Below are 22,642 nucleotides of genomic sequence, written 5' to 3'. Positions count from 1 at the left end.
AGAGGGTTCTTCTTCAAGTCATCTGTGGAAAAAGATATGATCTCAAAGGGATATAAGTCTGTCAGATAATGTTTGAAAACAACTCACTCATTCATTCGTTCACTCACTCATTCAGCAGATGTTTTGACTGCTTTCTCATGACTTTAGGTACCTTCACTGACTGGGACAGATGGCACTGCTGAGCGGGGGATCCAAACCAGTAAACAGGCTGTGCTGGGGGATGTAGGCATGCTTTGAGATCTCCTAAGTGGGACATTTGAGGTGGTCAGACTTCCTGAAGAAATGAAATGTTAGCTGAGATCTGAATAGTGAACAGGAATTGGGGGTGGGGGGTGGGGAATGAGGCGAGTGGTAAAAGAGGTGAGCTGGAAGTGGTTTGATCTGGCCAGAGCCGTTGACTGCGTTTGCATTTTCTGTTTTATTCAGCGGTTCGTTCACTGTTCTGCACCAAATGTTCACCGGGTGCCTGACGCCCTCAGCGTGTGGTGGTGGATAAGACAGACAAAATCCTGTCCTTCTGGAGTTTATGTTCTGGGAGAACTTAGTTCACTAAGAATACATTAAACCAAGCTTCTTGGTTTAGAGTGGGGGGGTGTACCAGAATAATTACCAGTATCAGCTTGAACATTCGGTAAAATGCCACGGGCCTGGCTCTCCAGGGCAGGATGGGAAAAAGGCTGGATTTTGGCCTCAAACAAGTTTGACTTTAACTCTTGATTCTGTCACTTACTAGTTGTGTGGTGGCCTATCATAAAATAAGGATAGCAATACCCACCTTTAAGAACTGTTGTGAGGATTAAGCAGGACAAAACCTGGCACACATAGTCGGGGCGGGGCCTGTTCCTCCCGTCGATTGATTTCTGTGATGCTCACGTTCCGTTAGCCTCCCCTCTGCTCCCCCTCCCCCTCCCTTTCCTCCTTCCCTTCCACCAAAACAGTGTGACACCCTCGCTCCAGTCCCGGCAGTAGACATGTCCCTGGAGGGCCTGACTCCACAGACCTTGCTGTGGTGTCTGCGTGGTTGTGAGGGGATGTCAGCAAGGTGCCTTTGGAATGTTAGCTCCCAGATGCCTCCACGGTGGTCACACCCTGGCTGCCCTCATCCAGCCGCAAGCGTGTTAGTCGATCCCCGCTGAGAATGGCCTGACTCTGCTCCCTTGGTGGACCTGAGTGAGGGTCATGTGGTGGATGGGGCTGGTGGCATGTGAGCGTACCACACTGTGCCTGTGGGCAGCTGGTCCACCCCTCTGCTGAGTGTCCCCTTTGCTGAGTGTGGACTTGGGCTCCATCTTAAGGGGACCTCTGTCTCCCTTGGGACCTTCCTGTGCAAAGCCGGGTAGAGGAGACAGGAGAACGGCATTAGGGTGTGTATGGGGCAGTGCCAAAACTAGCCGACACGATTCCTTGCTCTCCTTCCCCACCCCCAGGTCACTTCCTTCTTCGAAAGTAAGTCGTCTTGTCCCCTCCATGCACAGGGATGCCAAATGGTTGTTTTAACACCGTCTAAGGCAAATGTGTTGTTCTCGTGCCCCAGATACCAGGGGCAGTCCACCACTTTAATTCGTCGTGTCACACACAGAGCAGAGTAGTGTTAGGAGACACTGAGAAGAAAAGAAGTAAGGATGTTTGGAGGGGTTGACCAGGGAAGATTTCTGAGGATCTTGAGTTGGAGTGGAAAGAGGAGAGAGAGACAGCACAAGGAAGAGAAGGGTGCCTCCGGCCGCATGCGTGGCTTTTGAGGCCCTGAGGGCCCAGTGGGACGGGGACATAGGGCATGGGGTCTACACCAGGCTGTATGTGTAGATGAGCGGGGCTGAGAGCACCTGAGCCTACCACTGGGACAAGTCTAGGGGGTGACCAGGCTGGCACAGGGGTCCTGGCTGGGATCCGCTGGGATCTGGCACCATCAGGACCACTGTCTGCCTCCCTCTTCCCAGTCCCCCCTGTCTAGGTATCCCCTTCACTGTGGTTTGGGGATTCTGGACGCTGAGAGGCTGTCTCAGGGGAGGGGGAGGTCTCATTTCTCAGTTCCCCCTTAGGGCCCTGCATCCCAAGTGGAGTTTCTCTTTTGACCTGGGTGAAATCCTTGGTCTCCCCCTAGGTCAGTGTCCTTGACTGACCTTGGAGTAGGATGTCCTTCCAGTCTGCCACCAGGAAGAGTGCAGTGGAACTGCATGGCTGCTGGGGAAGGCCTGGTGGTCGCCTAGGTCAGGCTGGGCAACGAAAGCCAGGACCAGGGATTGGAGAGGTCAGTGACCTAAGGCACAAGCTGCCTGATGGGCAGCACCGGGGAACTTGTGTTTTGGGGAGGGGCAAGAGATTCCTGGGCTCAGGAGCCAACACCAGGGGAGGCCATGGAGAGGCAAGGCCTGCCCCAGAGCTCCACCCCGCCCACCTTTCAATGGCTCATTCCTCCCTTACCACTTCCATAACAGGTTGGCTTGGGCTCTCTTCTCCTCAGGCTCTGCTTTTAAATGTGAATGTCCCTAGAGGCTGGCCTGGGGGTTTGCCAGTTTGGATCCTGGGTGTGTACATGGCACCGCTTGGCACACCGTGCTGTGGTAGGTGTCCCACATATAAAGTGGAGGAAGATGGGCATGGATGTTAGCTCAGGGCCAGTCTTCCTCAGCGAAAAGAGGGGAATTGGCAGCAGTTAGTTCAGGGCTAATCTTCCTCAAAAAAAAAAAAAACAAGTGAATGTCCCTGGGAGGGGCTGACACCCTGGCCTCCAACACCCCCGTGTAAGTTAGGATCAAGTGTTTGGTGGTGTTTTGTTTGTGAGTGTTTTTTTTTCTGGGCTGAAAGATGGGGGCTTCTTGAGAGCTGGTGCCCTTTTCTTTTCCTACTCTGTCTGTGGGGACCCCAGGGCTTCTCCACTCTGCCCTGACTTAGGGAATAACTGGCCGCCCCTGAGACCTGCCCGAGGAGCTCTTCTGTCTGGAGTCTTCTTCCCTGGCATGCGCACTCCCTGGTCTCTGGCCTGGCCCTGCGTGCTGGGGTGTGGACAGGGAAGGAGCGGCCTGCTTGGGAGGCCCGAGCTGCTCCCTGGAGCTGAGGGGTCCCGTTTTCCTTTCTCTTCCAGGGTCAACCTTCTGTCTACTTTTCTCAGACTTCTTCACCAGTGGCACTAAGATCACGACCTTGTGGCGTCTAGGTCAGCTTCCTCTCCTCTCCTGAGGGAGCTGATAAGGGAGTGAGTGAGCTGGAGGGTGTGGTGTGGGGGGTGTAGGTGTGTAGGGAACAGGATGTGGGTGCTTGTGTTGAGTGTGGGGGTTGTGGGATGTATGCGGGGTGTGGAGGTGTGCACGTGGGGGGAGGGTATGAGGTATGCGTGGAGTATGTGGGGTACGTGTGGGGTGTGTAGGGGAAGGTGTGGGTGTGTGTGTAGAGGGGAGAGGGAAGGTGGAGGGGGTTGCGGGGGTGGCGGGCTGTGTGCACAGGGAAGGAAGTGAAGGGGGTGGGGTAAACACGGAGTGTGTGGGGGGTGCGTGGGGGAAGGTGTGTGGGTGTGTGTCGTTTGTGCGGTTACCGTGACTTTGGGTTCCTGAGAATGACTGCAGTCTGTCAGGAATTTTTTTCATTGGAGGAGTTAGCACTAATTGAAGATATTCTCTATTATCTGACCCATGTCTGGATTGCTAGTTTAGGAAGTGTGGTGGCAGAGGGACAGTGGGCAGGGCTGTGGACAGTTGTGCAGAGCCTCTCTACCCTGAGGGGGGGGGGAGCTTGCCCTGGGCATGGTGTGGGGGCTGGTCTTCAGCGCCTCTGCCTTTCGGGGATACCTTTCTCTGCTTGACTTCCTTTTGCCCTCCTCTGGGCCAAGCAGGTGGCTGTCAACTGTCAGCAGCCCGCTGCCCACACAGCCTGTCCCTGTCCGCTGGCTCCTGCGCCCAGACTTACAGGCAGTTGCCCCACCCTTCCCACAGATAGCACCACCACATGGGGGCTGCTGGCTCTGCCTTCTCTGCTCTAGGGGTAGGATCATCCTGGGGACCAGTTCCCCGGGTCCTTCTCCTCCTGGGGCTCAGGCATATCTGTGCCAAGTGTGTGCTTGTTGGGAAAGAGCACAAGGCTGGGCCCAAGATTGTGTCTGCATATCAGCACCATGTAGCCTCCCGGCGTTGGGTTCCCAGCTCTGCTGTGGCTCCAGGGTGAGACCCAGGGCAAAGTCGTTGACCCTTAGTGGGCCTCACTCTGCTCATCTCTAACGGACGGAGACACAGAGAAAAGAGAGAGAACCTTTCAGGCAACTAAAAAAGGTGCTATCAGAAAACAACCAAAGAATTTGTTCTAATTGAATGAATTGGAGACGCTTCCTAAACATCAAAGCCTCAGTCCCCAGCGGAGAGGTCCTTCATCTGGAGCGTGGTCCCACCAGCTTTACTCGGTGCCCTCTGGAGAGCCCAGCGGCTCTGCAGTTGCCCTGAGATCCATCCCCACCCCCTTGCCGTAGGGTTGGGCCACAATTTGAGTGCTCCTCCTGGCTCCTTGCAGACTGATGGTGAGCCCTGTCCTGCACCTAAGGACTTGGGGACTCAGGACCGGAGCAGTGGGCGGCTTGCTGCTGCCTCTCCTCTCTTCCCTTCACTGAGTTCTCCAGGCAGAGCAGACCCTTCTTGGTGCGTTCTGTCCTCATGTCAGTGCCAAGGTTGGATGGGAACAGCTGTCAACTGCTTTCTGGATTCTGCCTCATGGGCTGGCCTCCTCCAGGGCACTTTACAGCCCACACGGGAATCCTGGGGAACTGGATTCCAAAGGCATGAGCTGGGCAAGCTGGACTGGAGGTGACAGATCACAGTCTGGGCCTTGCAGGAGCCCTCATTTTTTTGTTTGTTTGTTTGTGGTTTTTTTTGAGGAAGATTAGCCTGAGCTAACATCTGCTGCCAGTCCTCCTCTCTTTGCTGAGGAAGACTGGCCCTGAGTTAACATCCATGCCCATCTTCCTCTGCTTTGTACGTGGGACGCCTACCACAGCACGGTGTGCCAAGTGGTGCCATGTCCGCACCCGGGATCCGAACTGGCAAACCCCGGGCCGCCGAAGTGGAACATGCGAACCTAACTGCTGCGCCACCGGGCCGCCCCCAAGTCCTCATTTTGAAGGAAGCAAATGGGACAGTGAAGCAAAACTGAGGAGGGGAGGCCCCAGAGAGGGCTGTGGTATCCTCTCCCGGCACGCCACCTTCTCATATCCCCCTCCCACAGGGCTCCCTTTGTGCTTCACGGCTGAGGCACCTTCACAGACTCAGGTTTCCTGGATGTTGCTGTTCAGAAATGTGGGGGTTGTTTTTCTGATATTCCTGGGTTGGTATCAAAGTTGTGTGTAAAGAAGTTTCCTCAGGAGTCCCCTCAGCTGGAGCCCAAGGTTGGTGAGGGAAGGCCCTCCTGGGCTCCCCCGCCCACCTGTCCCACCGCCTTCCTCTGCCCTAATTCTTAACACCGGCTCAGAACTGGCTGGTCTGAACTGGAAGGGCTGGTTCTTGGGGCTGCAGTGGCTGAGGACAGAGGGGGAAACAGCAGGAAGTGTGGACCAGACAGAGGAGATGTGGCTGCTCTGGCTCCTGCGATGGCTTCTGGGTTAGCGACCTCGCTTCCTTCTGTGCCAGGGGTTCCATTCAGCTGACTGCCAGCTCCTCGTCCCTGACCCCGCCGTATAAATTGCTGGCTCTAGGAAGGAATTTTTTTAAAAAGTTTTATTATCTTCCTTATATTTATTTGAATCAGTTGAAAGTTAAATTTTTATTGAAGTATTAAGACAGTAAAATTCACCTATTTTAATGTGCACTTTTATGATTTTTGACAAATACAGTCGTGTAACCACTCCCACAATTAATTAGGAAGGAATGTTTTGAGAAGAGCTGTGAGCTGCCTCACCTCTCCCATCCCTGCCTTTCTTTCTGCTCAGATTCCCGAGTCCGCAGGGTGTGTGGTAGGACCTGGTCTCCAGGGATCCTGTGTGTGCGTGTGGGAACAGAACCAACTGCACAAATGCTTTCTGAGCTGGGACCCAGGGCTCCAGGGCTCTGAATGTAGACCCAGCTCAACCTAACCGTGTCACACAGCCTCCCAGCACCTGTCCCTCTGCCCTCCAGGGACCCAGAGAGCCTCTACCAACCCTTGCGTCCACTTTGGCCTCAAATTAGTGGAAAGTCCAGGGTAGGCCTGGGGAAGAGAGAGAGGGAAAGTAAGTTCCGGTGGGAGAGACGGAACCATGTGGCCACTTTAATTTGGCTAAGAGGACACTGGAGAGCGGCCGTGAGTGGGGAGAAGACGCAAGCAGAGATCTGTCTGCCCACGTCTGGAGCTCACTGAGAGCCGCCCTGACAGAGGGAACGGAGGTTAGATAAGGAAAAGGGTGTGATTCAGCGATGGGCCTGACGTCAAGCTTGTAGAGCCATATCAGACCTCTAGGCTTTAGATAAGGAAGCAGGGGTCAGATACCTGTTTGAGGCAGGGAGCTGGCCTCCTTGACCTTCTAGATACACCTTCCTGCTGGAGGAGTGGGACTCTGGTGCAGGGCATGCTGATCTTCCCTTTCAAGGTGGAGCAGGGCAGCAGGTGTGTGGGGTGAGGTGTGGGGACAGGTTCCTGGCTGCAAAGCCAGTGGGATTTGGGGTGTGGATGAGTGTGGATGTTGGGAGTGGATAGGGCAGGAATCTTCTCTGAAGAGAAAACTCTGGAAGCCAAAGTGATTAAGTCTTTATGGCCTCTAACCCCTTGAATCTGTCTGTCCTGAGGGGAGGTGCTAAAGGTCCCTTCCTAGGGCAGTCCTAGAACTGAGTCCTCTTCTCTTGGAAAAAACTGCTAGAAGGTAGGATACCCAAGGCTGGGGCTTGAGACCCTCCGTGTTTTTTACCACCTTGCTGGATAGCTCTCCTTCCCCCCCCCCCCACCCCCCCGCCCCGCCCCTGAAGGTGGGCCAAGATGTGCAGTGCTTCCCTGCCTTGTGCCCCCAGGGGGGGATTGCATTATTTATGGATGTGTCTGTCACCTTTGCTAGATCATAAGCTCTCTGGATGTCTGCCACGGTCACAAGAATACTTCTAGGTCTAGCCTGGCACCTGGCACGGAGCTGGTAGTCAACGCCCATTGGGACCCAATTCTGTGGCTGCCCCACATTCGTGGGGAGAAGACGACCCAGGCCCATTAGGCTGTCCCAGAAGAGCAGCCGTGACACAGCGCCCTCTAGCATGAGAGCAGGGAGCCCTCTCCACTCGCAGCTGGTATGGGGGGGCCCCCTGCGGCCCCTCCCCCTCTGGCACAGGGACTGAACTCCAGCTCACTGGAGGGAGTGCCCTCTCCTTTCTCTCCACCCTGTGACTCTGAACCATTGTGTGGCTCTGCCCTGACCCATTTCCTCCCCCGCCAGCCTCCAGCCATCTGTCGGCAGCTGCGTGGACTGAGTTTGGTGCCTGGTGCTCCCTAGACCCTGGCATCAACCTGCTTGGCCATAAACATGTCCTCTTTCTTCACCAGCTGACCACCTGGTGCTTTCTGGGGTCCCTTTCCGCACTTCCCTCTTGTCCTCCTGGGAGTTCTGAAACCCTAGTCTCTGGGATCAAACCTGGCTGCACATCTGAATTGCCTGAGGGGCTTTGGAACATTCAGAGTCCAGGGACTTACCCTACTGAATCAGACCTGTTGGGAGGGGCCAGGAATTTGTATACTTGAAAAACTTCACAGATGGCAATTGCTAACATTTGAATGTGGACTAATCTAATATATATATTAGATATTAGATATTATTATAATATAACAGTCATTACTATTCTATAAGACATAATACAGGGGCTGACCCCGTGGCCGAGTGGTTACATTCGCACGCTCTGCTGCAGGTGGCCCAGTGTTTCGTTGGTTCGAATCCTGGGCGCGGACATGGCACTGCTCATCAAACCACGCTGAGGCAGCGTCCCACATGCCACAACTAGAAGGACCCACAACAAGAATATACAACTACTTACTGGGGGGCTTTGGGGAGAAAAAGGAAAAAAATAAAATCTTTAAAAATAAATAAAATAAATAAATAATTAAAAAATACATATATAATGTAATATATAATACGTATTAGATAATATTGCGTCAATATTAAGTTTTGTAGGTGTGCTAATGGCATTGCATTTCTGTAGGAGGATGTCCTAGTGATGCAGGCTGAAGTATCTGGAGGTGAAGTATTTACATCTTACTTTCGAATGGTTAAGCAGAGAAAGAGAGAGTGCAGGTGCAGGGAAATGTTAGCCGTCAGTGCACTCCGGCGGTGAAAGGAGACTGGCTGAAACGACCTTTCATGACTTCCCTGTGCTCTCTGAGAGGTGGATGCTAGAGGGGACACAGTCAGAGCCACCGAGGGGCACAGCTCCAGGGGCCACTGTTCATGTGGTTCTTTGTTGTGGTTGGGGGTGTCATTCACGTAGCAAACAATATGGGTGCTCCCTGGCACCCTGGAGTTGTGCGACACAATGGTTCTGGCCCCGGCCACCTCTTCCTGGATGGACTGCACAGACCCAGGCCCTCATCCACCCCAGCTCTCTCCTGGGACCTGGATGGCTGTTTGCTTTTGTACAGAATCCCTGGTAGCTCTCGAGGAATAGAGCAATTTCTAACTTGTCAGCCCAGCAGAGGCTGGCAGACAAGGAACTGAATTGGGGGTGGGGGGAGGCAGGAAACATGAGACTCTGATTCCTAAAATACTCTGTGAGCCGTCCCCCACTGCTCCCAGAAAGCGAAATTTGGGGCTTGAGTTCTTCGAGGGAAGCCTGCTCGCGGCAGCTGCAGGCTGTCGGGCCTGGGTGCCCCCGCCTTGCCTTCTCCCCTCTGGATTTCGTCTGCCTTGCTCTGCTCTTAACTTTTGCTTCACCTTCAGAGGTGGCTCTCCTGGTCCTGCAGGGGATGCTGCTTGTCCTGCCTCCTGACCGCAGATCCCTCGGCATCAGAGTGAGCGAGTGCTGAGTCCTTTGGCGGGAGCAGCAGCCAGGTGGCCCCCGGCATGAGATCTGTCAGCGGCTGGGCCTCCTTCCCTGCGTGGCTGACACACAGTCTGGTGGCGGCCTGCCCGGGAGCCCTGGGGACGGTGGTCAGAGAGAGCTAGCTGGTTTTCCTTGCCTGAGTTCCAGTCTGCAAAGAGCCTTAGGAGTCGGGCCTGCCGGATCGCCCCTGGGCCTTTCCTTCCTGTCCTCCCGGGGCTGGGAGGCAGCCCTAGCCCTGGGATTCGACTTTGGAATCCTCGGTGAAGTCTGACTGCAGGGAGTCAGTAGGTCAGAATGGAAGGCGCTTTGCACGGTAGTCTTGTCCATGCGCCCACCTCCCTTACACGTGCCAAACCTGGCCCGGTTACTGAACCCCAGTCCTGTGTTTGAAGAACCCGAGGAAGGACACCGTCTGCATTCTCATCCCCCATCTCCGAGTCTGAAGTTTCTCACCACCAGAAAGCTGTGCCCTTAAGCCCCAGTTCAAGTACATTTTTCTCAGCGGGAATGAGGTGAATTTGGAACTTGGAGAGCTTAGTGGGAGTGACAGATCCAGACACATTTAATTTTGAATAAGATATTTTAGGGGCTGGCCTGGTGGCATAGTGGTTAAGTTCACATGATCCACTTTGGTGGGCCAGGGTTCACTGGTTCCAGTCCTGGGCCTGGACCTACACACTGCTCATCAAGCCATGCGGAGGCAGCACCCCATGTGGAAGAGTTAGAAGGACCTACACGTAGGCCATACAACTATGTACTGGGGCTTTGGGGAGGAAAAAAAAGAGGAAGACTGGCAACAGATGTTAGCTCTGGGCCAATCTTCCTCACCAAAAAAAGAAAGAAAAGAGAAGAAATTTTCTTTAAAAAAATCAATAAAATAAAACGCCTGAATGCAACTTAGGAAAAAAGCCTTCAATTAAAAAAGAAAAAGAAAAGATATTTTAAGCCTATGTGTGAGATATATACAGGTTGCTATTGGGAGTGTAACGAAGGGGCCTTTAGTTCAACCTGGGGGTTCAGAGAGGCTTCCTGAAGAGAGCAGTGTCTGCACAAAGTCTGAGAAGGGCAAGTTGGAGTTGCAGGCAAGAGCGTCCGAAAGGGCATGCCCAGGAGAGGGGAGACGCGGAGGGAGATCACAGAGGCGTCGCCTGTGGTGATGGGTGGTTGGAGATGAGCGGGAGACGAGCCTGGATAAAGACAGGCCTCGGGAAGGGGTTGGGTAGGGAGCCATGAAGGCCTTACCCAGCCCCTGAGGCGATCAGGTTGACACTGTGGAGAGCCCGCTGGCCGCTCTGTGGGGAAAGCCTGGACGAGGGCGCTGGGGGCCTGTGAGGAGACTCTGTGGGGAAAGCCTGGACGAGGGCGCTGGGGGCCTGTGAGGAGACTCTGTGGGGAAAGCCTGGACGAGGGCGCTGGGGGCCTGTGAGGAGACTGTGGGGGAAGCCTGGACGAGGGCGCTGGGGGCCTGTGAGGAGACTCTGTGGGGGAAGCCTGGACGAGGGCGCTGGGGGCCTGTGAGGAGACTCTGTGGGGAAAGCCTGGACGAGGGCGCTGGGGGCCTGTGAGGAGACTCTGTGGGGAAGCCTGGACGAGGGCGCTGGGGGCCTGTGAGGAGACTGTGGGGAAAGCCTGGACGAGGGCGCTGGGGCCTGTGAGGAGGCTCTTGTAACAGCCCAAGAGAGCAAGCAAGAGGTCTAAGGCCTGGGTAGCGCCGCTGCAGTTAGGATAGAAGGACCAGATTTAGGGAGCGTTGAAGAGGAAAAGGTGGCCAGCCTTGGTGGCTGGATATGGGGGTGAAAGGAAGGGGGAATCCAGGATGACTGCAGGGTTTCTAGCTTGGGGCCTGGGTGGTGTCGTTCACCTCAGTGGCGAGTGGGTTGGGGAGGAGAAGGTTGTGGGAATGAAAAAGGAAGGTGATAGTTCAGCTTTGGACGTTTGGGGTTTGACACGAGAGGGGAGAGACAGATTTGGCATCATCTGCGCGTGGGCCCTTAACGAGGAAATGGTCAGATGAGACTGCCCGACGGGGTGTCGCGCTCCTGGTGGGCTGAGAGTGGGATCTGGAGCCAACACCAGCGTTTCAGGGGAGGACAAGAGAAAATAGTGTCACGGAAGCTAGAGGGTAGAGGTTTTTGTGGAAGAAGCGAATGGTCTGTAGAGCCCAGGGCCGCGGCAATGTCCAGGCTGGCGGGGATGCCTGGAATTGGGTGGCCTGGCGTTGTGCTGGGGCAGTTGAGTGGGATGCAGATGGCAGAAGCCAGGTTATGGTGAGTTGAAGAGTAACTGGAAGGGAATTGGGAACCATGTCCTCTACTCTCCTGAAGCTCGGCTGGGAAGGGAGGAAGAACCGAGAGGTGTTAGCTGGAGGACAGAGGTGAGGGGAGGTGCTTAGGGTGCAGGTGTTTCTTTTTAAGGGTAGTAGAAGCTTGAACATGTGTACGTGCTGAAGAGAGAGACCCAGTTAAGGAGAAGAGGTGGAGATGCAGGAGAGGGAGGCGAGACGTGTGCAGCATCATCCTGGAGGAGACCTCGTGGATGGGGCAGGAGCACTGAGGCTTGTGCCCAGCCTTCCTCTGAGACCAAAACAGGAAAGGAGGCTGCATGCAAGCGTGGATAAGGCGGTGGGGAAGAGAGGCAGGAAGTTGAGAGAGATTATTTCCAATGGCCTCAGTTTCCTCTCAGTGGTGCCTGGCTAAGGCAAATCTTCCTGCTCTGCTTATCCCCGCTCAGGGCTGGAAATACACAGTCCTTCTCTGGTTTGCAAGGCTTAAGCTCAGTGCACCTTTGAGCGCTTGGCTAGTGTCTCCTAGCTAAAGCGCTAGGACCTCCTTTTCCTGGGACCAGTTCCCCAGCTCCAGGCATCTAAATTCTGAGTATCTCCATCTGCTCATCCAAAACCTTTGAATTTCAAATAGCAAGACTCTCTAACCTTCTGTGGTCAAAACTAAGCTGTTGAAGGATGGAGAAACTCAACTGGCAGAGAAATCAGCAGAGAACTGTTTCGTATGCCCTAAGGCGAGGCTTGGCTATTCGATCTTTGGGAAATACTTCCTAAGATTCCCTGAGCCAGCCCTGGCCCTTTAGGCCGGGGTTCTGCACCTGTGCCTGACCGATGCCCCAGGGTCCCAGGAGGGCATATCAGCTGAAGGGATGCCCTTGTCCTAACTCATTGTGGATCTGATTGAATTTGCCACCCAAGAATCTATCTGAACCTTTTTCCTATTGATGTTTTCAACTTGCTAATCAGGAGGATTTACACACTTCGTATGTTTGTTGAGTAAAGCAGTACAAGCGAATGAACAATTTTGGATAATTTTAGGAAATTGTGATCTCAGCTGCTGGTGCTAGGGTCAGACTATTTCACACTTACTTCCCCCAACCTAGTCTGAAACATACAAAGGTCATGGTTCTCAGCTTTGGCTACAGACTAGAATCTCCTGGGGAATTTTAAAAATACCACTGCCCTACCGCAGACCAATAAATCAGAATCTCTTGAGAGTACCTGGGAGTCCTTTTAAAAAGTTCCCCAGTTTCTAATGTCAGGCAGAGTGAGAACCTGTGGGCCAGGCTAACCTTGTCACCACAGCCTTTCATTCAGTGCCTTTTTCTTTTTTGAGGAAGATTAGCTCTGAGCTGACATCTGTCACCAGTCCTCCTCTTTTTGCTGAGGAAGACTGGCTCTGAGCTAACATCCGGGCCAATCTTCCTCTACTTTATATGTGGGACGCCTCCCACAGCATGGCTTGCCAAGCAGGGCCACGTCTGCATCCGGCATCTGAACCGGCGAACCCCGGGCTGCTGAAGCAGAACGTGTGCACTTAACCGCTGTGCCTCCAGGCTGCCCCCATATAGTTCATGATTTTTTTTTTTTGAGGAAGATCAGCCTTGAGCTAACATCTGGTTCCAATCCTCCTCTTTTTCCTGAGGAAGACTGGCCCTGAGCTAATATCCATGCCCATCTTCCTCTACTTTATATGTGGGATGCCTGCCACAGCATGGCTTGATGAGTGTTGCCATGTCCGCACCCGGGATCTGAACTGGCAAACCCCAGGCCACCAAAGCGGAACATGCGAACTTAACCGCTGCACCACCAGGCCAGCCCCCAGTACCTTTTCCATGTCATGGCTTCCAAAGAAAAAGATACCGACACTGGCGTTAATGCAGGGGGCTGCCTGGAGCCAGAGGCAGCTGGCCTGGGGGTCCTCCCTTCCTGTCTGCCTTCCGGAGGGCCGAGGGAAGAAAAAATCAGTGTTTTGGCACACCTGTAGTCCATCAGGTGCCCGGGTCTCACCTGATGGCAGGCTTTGTTTTATTGCTCTTATTGGTGTCTTTTGGGAGGATTTTAGTGCAATCTGAGTAAATTATAAGGTCTATTTCATAATGCTCTGTTGTACTTCTCATTTATAGCTTTATTGAGGTATAATTGACATACAATAAACTACGTAGTTAAAGTGTACAGTTTGATAAGTTTTGACATATGTGTATAGCCTTGAAACCATTACCACAGTCAAGATAATGAACATGTTCATCATCCCCAAAAGTTCCCTTATGCTCCTTTGTAATCCATTCCTCTTTCCGCCCCTTCCCAGATAACCGCTGATCTGCTGTCACCCTAGGTTGGTTTTCATTTTCAAGAATTTTATGTAAGTGGAATCCTACATACTCATACTCTTTTGTCTGGCTTCTTTTAGTCAGCATAGTTATTTTGAGATTCGTCCATGTTATTGCATGTGTCAATAACTCATTCCTTTTTGTTGCTGAGTAGTATTCTATTGTGTTGACATAACACATTTTTTTAATCCGTTCACCTCTTGATGGGCATTTGGGTTGTTTCCAGTTTGGGGATATTACAAATAAAGCTGCTGTGAATATTCGTGTTCAAATCTTTGTGTGGACATATCTTTCATTTTTCTTGGGTAAGTAACTAGAAGGAGGATTGTTGGTTCACATGCTAGGTGGATGATTACCCTTACAAGAAGCTAACTGTTTTCCAAAGTGGCTGTACCATTTTACACTCCCCTCCAGCAGTATATGAGAGCTATCCTCTTTAAACTGGCCGAGGAGCCCTTGTTTCCATCTTCTCCTCTTGACTGATGCAAAGTGCCTCCTTCTGTCCTTGGGGCACATGTGAGAGAGGTGATGTTGGGAGTTAGGGGCCAGAGATGGAGACATGTATAGAGAAATGGATGGGTTGATGGATGTAATAGATAGGTAAATAAAGTTGTCTTGGTATCTCTTTTTTCCTCCACTTTTCTGTGTTTTTCCATCTGTTGTAGGCACTGAAGAAACAGGCAGTGGCGCAGATTATGTCACCTAAGTCAGATTATTAATACATCTCTTTTTGTGACTGAACGATTGATATTTTCGCCCCTTACCTGCAGGTGCCCAGACACCATGCCACAACCCTGCAGACCTGACCTTGGCAGGAAGTAAAGGACTTCCTTGTCTCCTCTGTCCCCCATCCTCACTATGTCTTCGACTCAGGGAAATGGAGAACACTGGAAGTCCCTGGAGTCGGTGGGCATCAGCCGCAAAGAGCTGGCGATGGCCGAAGCCCTGCAGATGGAGTATGATGCTCTGTCCCAGCTCCGGCATGACAAGGAGGAAAGCAGAGCCAAGCAGAACACAGACCCCTCTCTCATCAGCTGGGATGAGCCTGTCCTAGACTTCTACAGCAAGCCAGCAGGAAGGCGGAAGGACTTCAAGCTCTTACGCGGTCTTTCTGGCTCCGATCCTACCCTCAATTACAACTCAGTCTCCCCACAAGAACGGCCACCCAACCACTCTACCTCCCAGGGCTCCCAGCCTGGCCCAGATCCCTGGCCTAAAGGCTCCCTGGCTGGAGACTATCTCTACATCTTTGATGGTTCAGATGGGGGGCTCTCTTTGTCCCCAGGACCTGGGGACGTAGATGGCTCTTCCAAGAAACTGTCCCCACCTCCTCTGCCTCCCCGAGTGTCTATCTGGGACAACCCTCCTCTGCCTCCCAGAAAGGGGTCCCCCTCATCCTCCAAGATCTTCCAGCCCAATGACATCAACACTTTGTCTTTGATCGAACAACCTCCAGGCAAATTGCTAGGGCATCGGATCTTAGAGGAGGAAGAGGAGCGGGGAGGTGGGGGTCCAGGGCCCCTACTGGCGTGTGTGGACTATGATGGTATCAATGATGCAATTACACGGCTCAACTTGAAGTCAACCTACGATGCAGAGATGTTGCGGGACACCACCAGGGGCTGGAAGGAGGGCCGGGGGCCTCTGGACTTTGGCAAGGACACTCCTGGAAAACCCGTGGCCCGGAGCAAGACCATGCCCCCTCAGGTGCCCCCCCGCACCTATGCCTCCCGCTATGCCAACCGAAAAAATGCTACACCTGGCACGAACCACCGCATTTCTGCTGCTCCGGTGAGGACCTTATTGTGTTTTTCCTGTGCCCCTTTCCTTGTGTCGTTAGGAAACAGAAAGCCCCTCATTCTTCTTTGCTCCTCCCCTCTGGTTCTGTCGTCAGGTCCCTGGGCCCTGGTGGGGAGAGGAAGAGGGGCAGCAGTGGAGACGTGGCTCCTTCTCAGGGCTGGGTTTGTGTATCTTGGCCAATACAGCCCTGCTGGGGGCCGGCATTTTGCAACCTCACTTGCTAGGGTACGCCTACTTCATGATGTAAGGACTGAACTGGGGTGGGAGTTCCTTGATTCTATGGCCAGATGGCCTTGTGGACTGGAGCAAGTGGCTTCTGCTTTCTGACTTTCTGCTCTGCCAAAAATGCTGCGTGGTAATGAGGCTCAGTCATAATATTAGCCATTGTTTAATGCCCACTGAATACCCGAGTTTGGTCCAGACCCCTCAACCGCCCTGCCCGAAAGTCTAAGGCGCACCACCGCCCGATCTTTCCTGTCCTGAAGCTTGCTTCTTCTCTCTCTCTTTTCTCTTTCTCTGTCTCTTCCCCCCGTCTCCCTCTCCCTCTGTCTCTCTCAGTCTCTCTCTGCCTGTCTCTCTGTCTCTGTCCTGCTCTGTCTCTCTGTCTGTCTGTCTGTCTCTCTCTTCCCCCTGTCTCTCTCTGTCTCCCTTTTTGTCTCTCTTTCTCTCTTTTTAACATAAAATTTACTGTCTTAACCAATTTTAAGTGTACCGTTCAGTGACGTGAAGTACATACACCTTGTTGTGCAGCCGTCACCACCAGCCGTCTCTTTGCACAGTGCAAATACGTAGAAAGAATGTGCAGTATGATAATAGTGATTTTCCTTTTATCAGTTCATAGGATGAAATAGCAAAGTATCTCCATAGAAGCGCAGGGTGGGCGTTCTAGGGCAACTTCGATCCTTTTTCTGTTTTAAAAAAGTGTCAGCAGGGGCCAGCCCCGTGGCCAAGTGGTTAAGTTCGTGTGCTCCGCTGCGGTAGCCCAGGGTTTTGCCAGTTCAGATCCTGGGCGCGGACATGGCACCCCTCATCAGGCCATGCTGAGGTGGCACCCCACATGCCACAGCTAGAAGGACCCACAACTAAAAATACACAACTGTGTACCGGGGGGCTTTGGGGAGAAAAAGGAAAAATAAAATCTTAAAAAAGAAAAATAAAAAGTGTAAGCAGCATCTCCATGGGTGGGACCTGAAGGCCACTTTGTGTCACCCTTGGGCCCTGGAGACCTTGGCCCCAGAGGAGTCGAGAGGCACCCTGTGGCTGCTGACTGCTGCAGGCACAGCATTCCACCTCGGTCCATCTCTGTTTCCTCCTTACCCATTGTCTAAGGGATCCTGGGGCTTTCCCACCTTAAGTCCCAGCAATTGGGATCCTTCACAACTCTGGAAAAGCCACGTGGTCCTTCCTTCCTGTGCTTCTGCTAAGAGAATCCCCCGGAGCAGAATTAGCTCCTGGGATAAGTCACAGCATTAGAGCTCTGGGCTTTTTAAAGGCCCTGCTCTGAGAGGTGGAGCTGCTCCCGCTATTTATAGGGACGGGGAGATTCCTGTTCCCTGCTCCGAGTTCCCTGCGTAGGGCTGGGCCTGCCTGGTAGGTGGCCACCTCTGCCGCTCCTTCTCTCTGCTTTCCCCGCTCCCTGGCCCTTGCCCATCCTCTGTGTGTCAGCAGAGTTCTGAGAGGGAGCTCGCTCCAGTCTCCTTGAAGAAGCTACGGCAAAGCAGAAAGCTCCTGCCAGTTCTTAGGGGGGAAATGCGTCCTTGGTCTTCCCCACCTCAGCTCGGTGCAGGGGCTCATCCCGCCAGCAGGGGGTACCCCTCAGGCCCTCGGCCTGTACCGCCGCCCCGCCTTCGCCGGGCTTCCAGCCGGAGGGACCCTCCTTATCCCAGGCCTGTGGAGCCAGCTCTGGACACGGTTGGCTCCAGATGTCAGCCTTGTACCCCCGCTGTCAGCCTCTGCCCAGCAGACTCCCCCAGCCAGCATCGGGCGATGCCACCAGGGCCTGCCAGCAGGGCGAACGTAAGTGGCTTTTGTCTTCTTCTAGAGCTAGTGAGTGGTACTGAAAGGGCATGAAGATGGCCTTCAGTAGCCACTCTGTTCTCTCCCCTCCTTGCCTTCCCTCCTCTCTGTCTCTGTCTCTGTGTGTTCTCTCTGAGCCTCACTTTTGTGGGTTAATTGCTGACAGTGGTACTATTGTTTTGACTGGGACACAGGCATGAACTTGGCAGAGTTAGGACCTCACATGCCAGCTGCTCCCACTGCTGCCCTTCCCTCTGTGCACCTCGTCCATGCTCACCCAGGAGAACAAGGCTTATGAGGGAGGCTCGCTCAGAGGAAACACTCTGGAGCTGCCATCTGCCCCGAGGGATGGGGAGGACGTGAGCACAGCCAGGGGGAGGATGAAAGACGAGGTGTTGTCGTGCACACAGACTGGAGCTCGGGCTCCCCGGAAGCAGCTGCTGGTACTGGCTGCCTTTACCGGATGCAGCTAGCACTCCATCTGAGCTGCAGCCTCATTCCCTGGGGGTGGCCTCCCCTGGCGGCTCTGGGAAGCCTGTCAGGCAGAAACCCGTCATGCACTGGCTCCCCCCACTTCCTCCTCCCTAGGTTGGGCTACGGGCCTTGCGTGAGGGCTTCTGTAGAACTCCTCATGGGTGACAGAAAGCAGCTCTGTGATGGGAGACTGTCAGGTCTTGTCTGAGAGAATCCCCACCACCACACCCTTTCTCTTGGACAGGAAGTGGGGCCCAGGTGGGATCTCTGGCATCCCAGCTGTTCCGAACCGGAAGACTCGGGAGCTGAGGGGAACTAAGCCTTGCACAGGTTCTCTCCTGCCCAGAAAGCTGCTTTGACACCTTCTTCCTCAAATAGCTTCCACTGAGAAGGCACATGTGTCTGAGTCATTGCCTCCATCGAGGGCTCTCAGTCACTCTGCTTTGGGTCCCCGGGGCTTGCTGTGGATGTTAAGGCTTTTGCCTGGGACCCAGCTTCCCTGGGGATGGTTTGGGCAGCCCACTTGCCCTGGTGTCACTGTGGGGGCAGGGAAAATAGCTGCCTGCCCAGCTCCATGCCAGGCCTCTGGGAGCATCCCCCAGGGAGCCGGCCCAGCAGCCAAGCACTGCTGTGCAATGCCCAGCATGCTGGATTGAGCTTATTAGGTGCCGTTGCCCCTCGGAAGGAGGTTTGGCAATACTCTTGTCCATCCCATCCAAACTAGCCACGGTTTCAAGTCCTCCTTTTCAACTTGGCTGTTGGTCTCCTAGGACAGCAGATAAATATATTCCTGGATTTCCCATATTTTCTTGTGCCCCTTTCACTGAATGTTGAATGCCTAGAAAGTCTTTCCACCTAGAGTTAAGAGTTTAGATCTGGGAGCAGCTTGTGAGAAGGGGATGCCACGAGGGAAGAGGCACTGAGTCAGCTGCTCTTCTCTTAAAGGTGGGCTCCCGGCCCCATGCCGTCGCCAATGGCCATGAATTGTTTGAGGTCTCAGAGGAGAGAGATGAGGAAGTTGCTGCGTTTTGCCACATGCTGGATATGTAAGAGTTAAAGAGTGATGAGGGGTTGGGAGGGTTGTGGGGGCTGGGAAGGAGGGCCACCCCTTCCAGAACTTTGTCTGAGAAGGAAGAAGAGCCATATTTAATAAATCTGAATTCATAGCTGTGGGATGCTTCCTACAACAGGTGTTTGCTGGCTTTTTGAAATCTTAGAAGTTTCACATTTTCGACAAAATTTATGAAACCTCTGTCTAACAAATTATCCCAGTCGCTTCAGGCTCAGTTGCCCTCAGTAGCAAATGCACCCTGGATGGAGACGAGAGTGTTATCTGGAGCTAAAAGAGAAAGGAAGTGGATTCAGACACGTTTCCCGTTGAAATTAGCCTGGATGGCCTGGCCCTTTTAGAACGATCTCTACTGTCCAGCTTGGCTAGGGAAATATTTTGCAGCTGGAGCAAATGTGTCAAGACACAGTTTCCCCGAGCTGCCTCCCCAGGGCCCCATCCTGGCCTGCAGACCCGGAGGGCCAGGCTGAGTGGGGACAGAGGGGCCCTGGGGCCTCTTGTCATTGCTCTTTTCTGAAGGCACAGCGAGGGCCCTTCTCCCTCTCTTCCTGCACAGCCTCCGATCTGGCTCTGATGTCCAAGACTACTCCCTCACTGGATATGTCTGGAGTGCCGTCACTCCGAGCCCGGAGCATCTTGGGGATGAGGTCAACCTGAAGGTGACTGTGTTGTGTGACAGCCTGCGGGAGCCGCTCACTTTTACCTGCAACTGTAAGTCAGTGGGTGGTGAGCATCCCTGGAGGTGGGGTGGGGATGACTGTGTTTTGGATTGTAGCCTCCTTTGGCTTTAATTCCCACCCCACCTCATGGCCCAGATGACGGGCAGTAGGGAAACCCCTTTGGGGGACTGGCTCTGGGGCCAGCTTTTTAGGTCCACAGTCACTTTCCTCAACCCCAAAACTGTGTGTGTGCCTGCCTTATCTGGTTGGTGATGGGGCTGGAGGATGCTTAGCCAGGAGTGGGGGATTGGGGTGGGCACGCTGAGCCCCGCCTGCCCCAGCGCCCCCCATTATTGCTTCCCCTGCCCACTCCTTACAGGCTCCTCCACTGTCGACTTGCTCATCTACCAGACCCTGTGCTACACCCATGATGAGCTGAGGGATGTGGACGTGGGTGACTTTGTCCTGAAGCCCTGTGGGCTGGAGGAGTTCCTGCAGAAGTGAGTGACCTGGTGGAGACAAGCAGGATAGGAGGCAGCGCCTGCCTTTTGGATAGTAGGATTGTGAGGGGACTTCATAGGGGCGGTGCTGGGATCCAGGCTGGAGCTGGCAGTCCCACCCCAATCCCACAGTCAGGACTCCTGCTTTCTGGGCACACTTGCAGCCACGTCGCACTTTCCCCAGGAGCTCCCTCTTCCAGCGGGGTTGGCCAGCTTCCTGAGCCAAATCTGCTGTGGAAAGAGCTTGGAGCTGGGATTAGGCAAAGAAAAGGTCCTGTCTGCTTGCAGACTTCTGCATGTGGATAGATGTGTGTATGGGGGTGGGGGGCCTGTGGGGTTGTTTCTCCTGCCCTAGATTATGTGTGATGTCTTTATGGCCAGGGGCAGGAGGAACTGGGCAGAAGTACCCTTGTGAACCCGGGGGAGAAATCATCGTTGCTCTCTCCTCCCCCTTCCCTTGCCGACAAGCCTTTCCCTGCTGGCATGAGCGCTGGTTACCCTGCCGTCCATCCAGTGCCTTCTGCAGCAGGCAGCCTCCCTGGACATCTGATGTGGACTGGCCACAGCTGTCCCCTTCCACTTCCCTGGGGCCCTGGAGTGCTCGTCAGAGGGGGTTGCACCCCCCAGGGGTGCCGCTGGGTGCAGACTGTGGGATCAGCCAGAGAGCAGCAGATAGGGAAATAAAGGGATCTGCTTCCTCTCCAAGCTTCCAGTTGCTTATGCCTGCTACCCCTGGCCACCTGGAGAAAGCAGGCCTTGGAGAGGGGAAGCAGAGGCCTGCCTCTCGGTTCCAGGAGTGCTGGGGCATTCCACCACGTGCTGTTTCTCTTACATCCAGGTCCAGGTGCAAGGATGGTTGACCTACGGCTCAAGCCGTTCTTGGCTAGTTTTCTTTAACCTTTGCATCATAGGTGCTTCCTGACCTTTGCGCCCTCAACTGGGAAGCTGAGGGAAAGGGGAGGGGCAGGGCCCCGCGTGGCACAACTCCAGGAGTATGCTCAGACATGTTCTGTGTCTCGCTTTCCCCTGGAGAAATAAGAACGGGTCCTAGATTCAGGATCTCGCTGCAGGGAGCGCCCTGGGCAGCCTGCCACTCTTATAAGGGAGCAGGGCATAGTGGACCACACCAATGTGGCTGATTTGGGTTGTGGCTTGTGACCTACTAGTTGTGAAACCCTAACCCTCAGTTTCTTCTGTAAAATGTAGTGAGGATTAAATGTGAGAATGACCCGATGAGCAATCAATAAATATTAGTAGGGTAGGACAAGTCCAAAGAGAGGAATGTGTTGGATCTGGCTTAGATGGATACTGCCATTTCCCTCGCAGCTCCCCTAAGTCCTGGGTCCCAAGTCCAGAGGTGGTAGACAAGCTGTCAGGTCCCGACTTCCTGCCCAGACCAGGCAGGGTGGACAGGATTGGTGGTCCTGTGGCGTGCCTCTCCCACTCTTCCTTTCACACACATAGGCAGCCTTCCACAGAGGTCAGGCAAGTCCCCAGGGACCTGTGTCCATGACTCAGTCTAGGAGCCCCCTGCCCTGCTCCCACCGAGGGTCTTCTCATCCCACCCACCAACAGAAAAGCCTGGCCCCCTGAGCACAAGGCTGCTGCCTTGAGGTGAGGGTGGAAAGGACCTTTTGGGGCTTCCAGAAAGCTGCCAGCTCCCAAGGAAGCCCTGCGGTTTCCTCCCCTTGCCCAGCAGGAGGGGCTGAAGCTGCGGGGGCGTGGTGGGTCCAGGATGTAGGCTGCTCTCAGATAAGGACCTTGAGACAGTCCCAGGGGAGGGTTGGGTTCCTGCCACTCCCCCCCACCACTCTTCCTTCCTCTCAGGCACTCCCACTGGGCCCACCCCACAGTCCAGCCTCTCCACCCCCAGGATTGGGCTGCAGCTTAGTCTTAGTAGGTTGGGGCCTAGATCAGAGGCTTGGCGCCTCAGGGTGTGGAGAACCCCCTTAGTCCTAGGTGCACCCAGACTGGCCTTGGGCCCGGGCACCTCTGTTGGCTTCTGCACATAGCCCTTCCCTTCCCTCATTGCCTCTCCTCTCCCCTCCACTTCTGGCCTGGAGTCCCAGCTCTGCTGAGGAGGGAGCCCCTTCCTGGCTTCTCTTGCCAGCTGCTGGGACCCAGCCCAGGCTTGCAGCGCCAGCCTGGAAGAGGGACTTGCTCTGCCCTTCTCCTGGGTTTTCTTTCTGACTAAGGTGTGATTTGGGAGGGAGGAAAAGGCTGGATCACAGAGGGACTCCCTAGGCCTCTTTCTCCAAAACTAGGGAGGGGTCTCGCGTGTTGGCACTTGAGCAGTGGGAATGGGATGCAGGTGGCCGTTGGTTAGGAGTCCATGGAGGGTTTATGTGGTCATTCACAGGGAGGGGAGAAGCAGATCTGGGATGGGCTTGGGAACAACAGACCTGGAATCTTGGAGCCTTGAGGCTTCGCTTGGCCTTAGCACCCAGTTGGTAATAGTGAGGGTGGGAGACAGAGGATCCCGGTGGGAGAGTGTCACTCCTGAGCCCCGTGCCCAAGCTTGAGCACAGGCTGACTTCCAGCATGTCCCATACA

The 22,642-nt window shown here is 54.1% G+C and overlaps 1 protein-coding gene across 11 annotated transcripts in view; it reads left to right on the top strand.

The window, feature by feature from the left end:
• The window catches only part of PIK3C2B (phosphatidylinositol-4-phosphate 3-kinase catalytic subunit type 2 beta), a 61,542-nt gene that overhangs the window by 5,268 nt on the left and 33,632 nt on the right, over window positions 1–22,642 (top strand). For 4 of the 11 annotated variants that reach the window (XM_023640357.2, XM_070266481.1, XM_070266483.1 and 1 more), the window contains exons 2-5: window positions 14,342–15,362; window positions 18,807–18,907; window positions 19,487–19,641; window positions 19,969–20,089. In XM_023640357.2, coding sequence (XP_023496125.1) covers window positions 14,430–15,362; window positions 18,807–18,907; window positions 19,487–19,641; window positions 19,969–20,089 — 1,310 coding nt within the window. In that variant the 5' untranslated portion in view covers window positions 14,342–14,429. Of the gene's footprint in view, window positions 1–13,501; window positions 13,604–14,341; window positions 15,363–17,147; window positions 17,388–18,806; window positions 18,908–19,486; window positions 19,642–19,968; window positions 20,090–22,642 lie in introns of those variants that run through there. The other 7 variants (XM_023640356.2, XM_023640354.2, XM_070266480.1 and 4 more) reach the window with 5 other exon arrangements.

Source organism: Equus caballus, chromosome 5 (assembly GCF_041296265.1).
Source record: "Equus caballus isolate H_3958 breed thoroughbred chromosome 5, TB-T2T, whole genome shotgun sequence".
Taxonomy (NCBI): Eukaryota; Metazoa; Chordata; class Mammalia; order Perissodactyla; family Equidae; genus Equus; species Equus caballus.
This window is presented reverse-complemented; position numbering and strand designations above follow the sequence as displayed.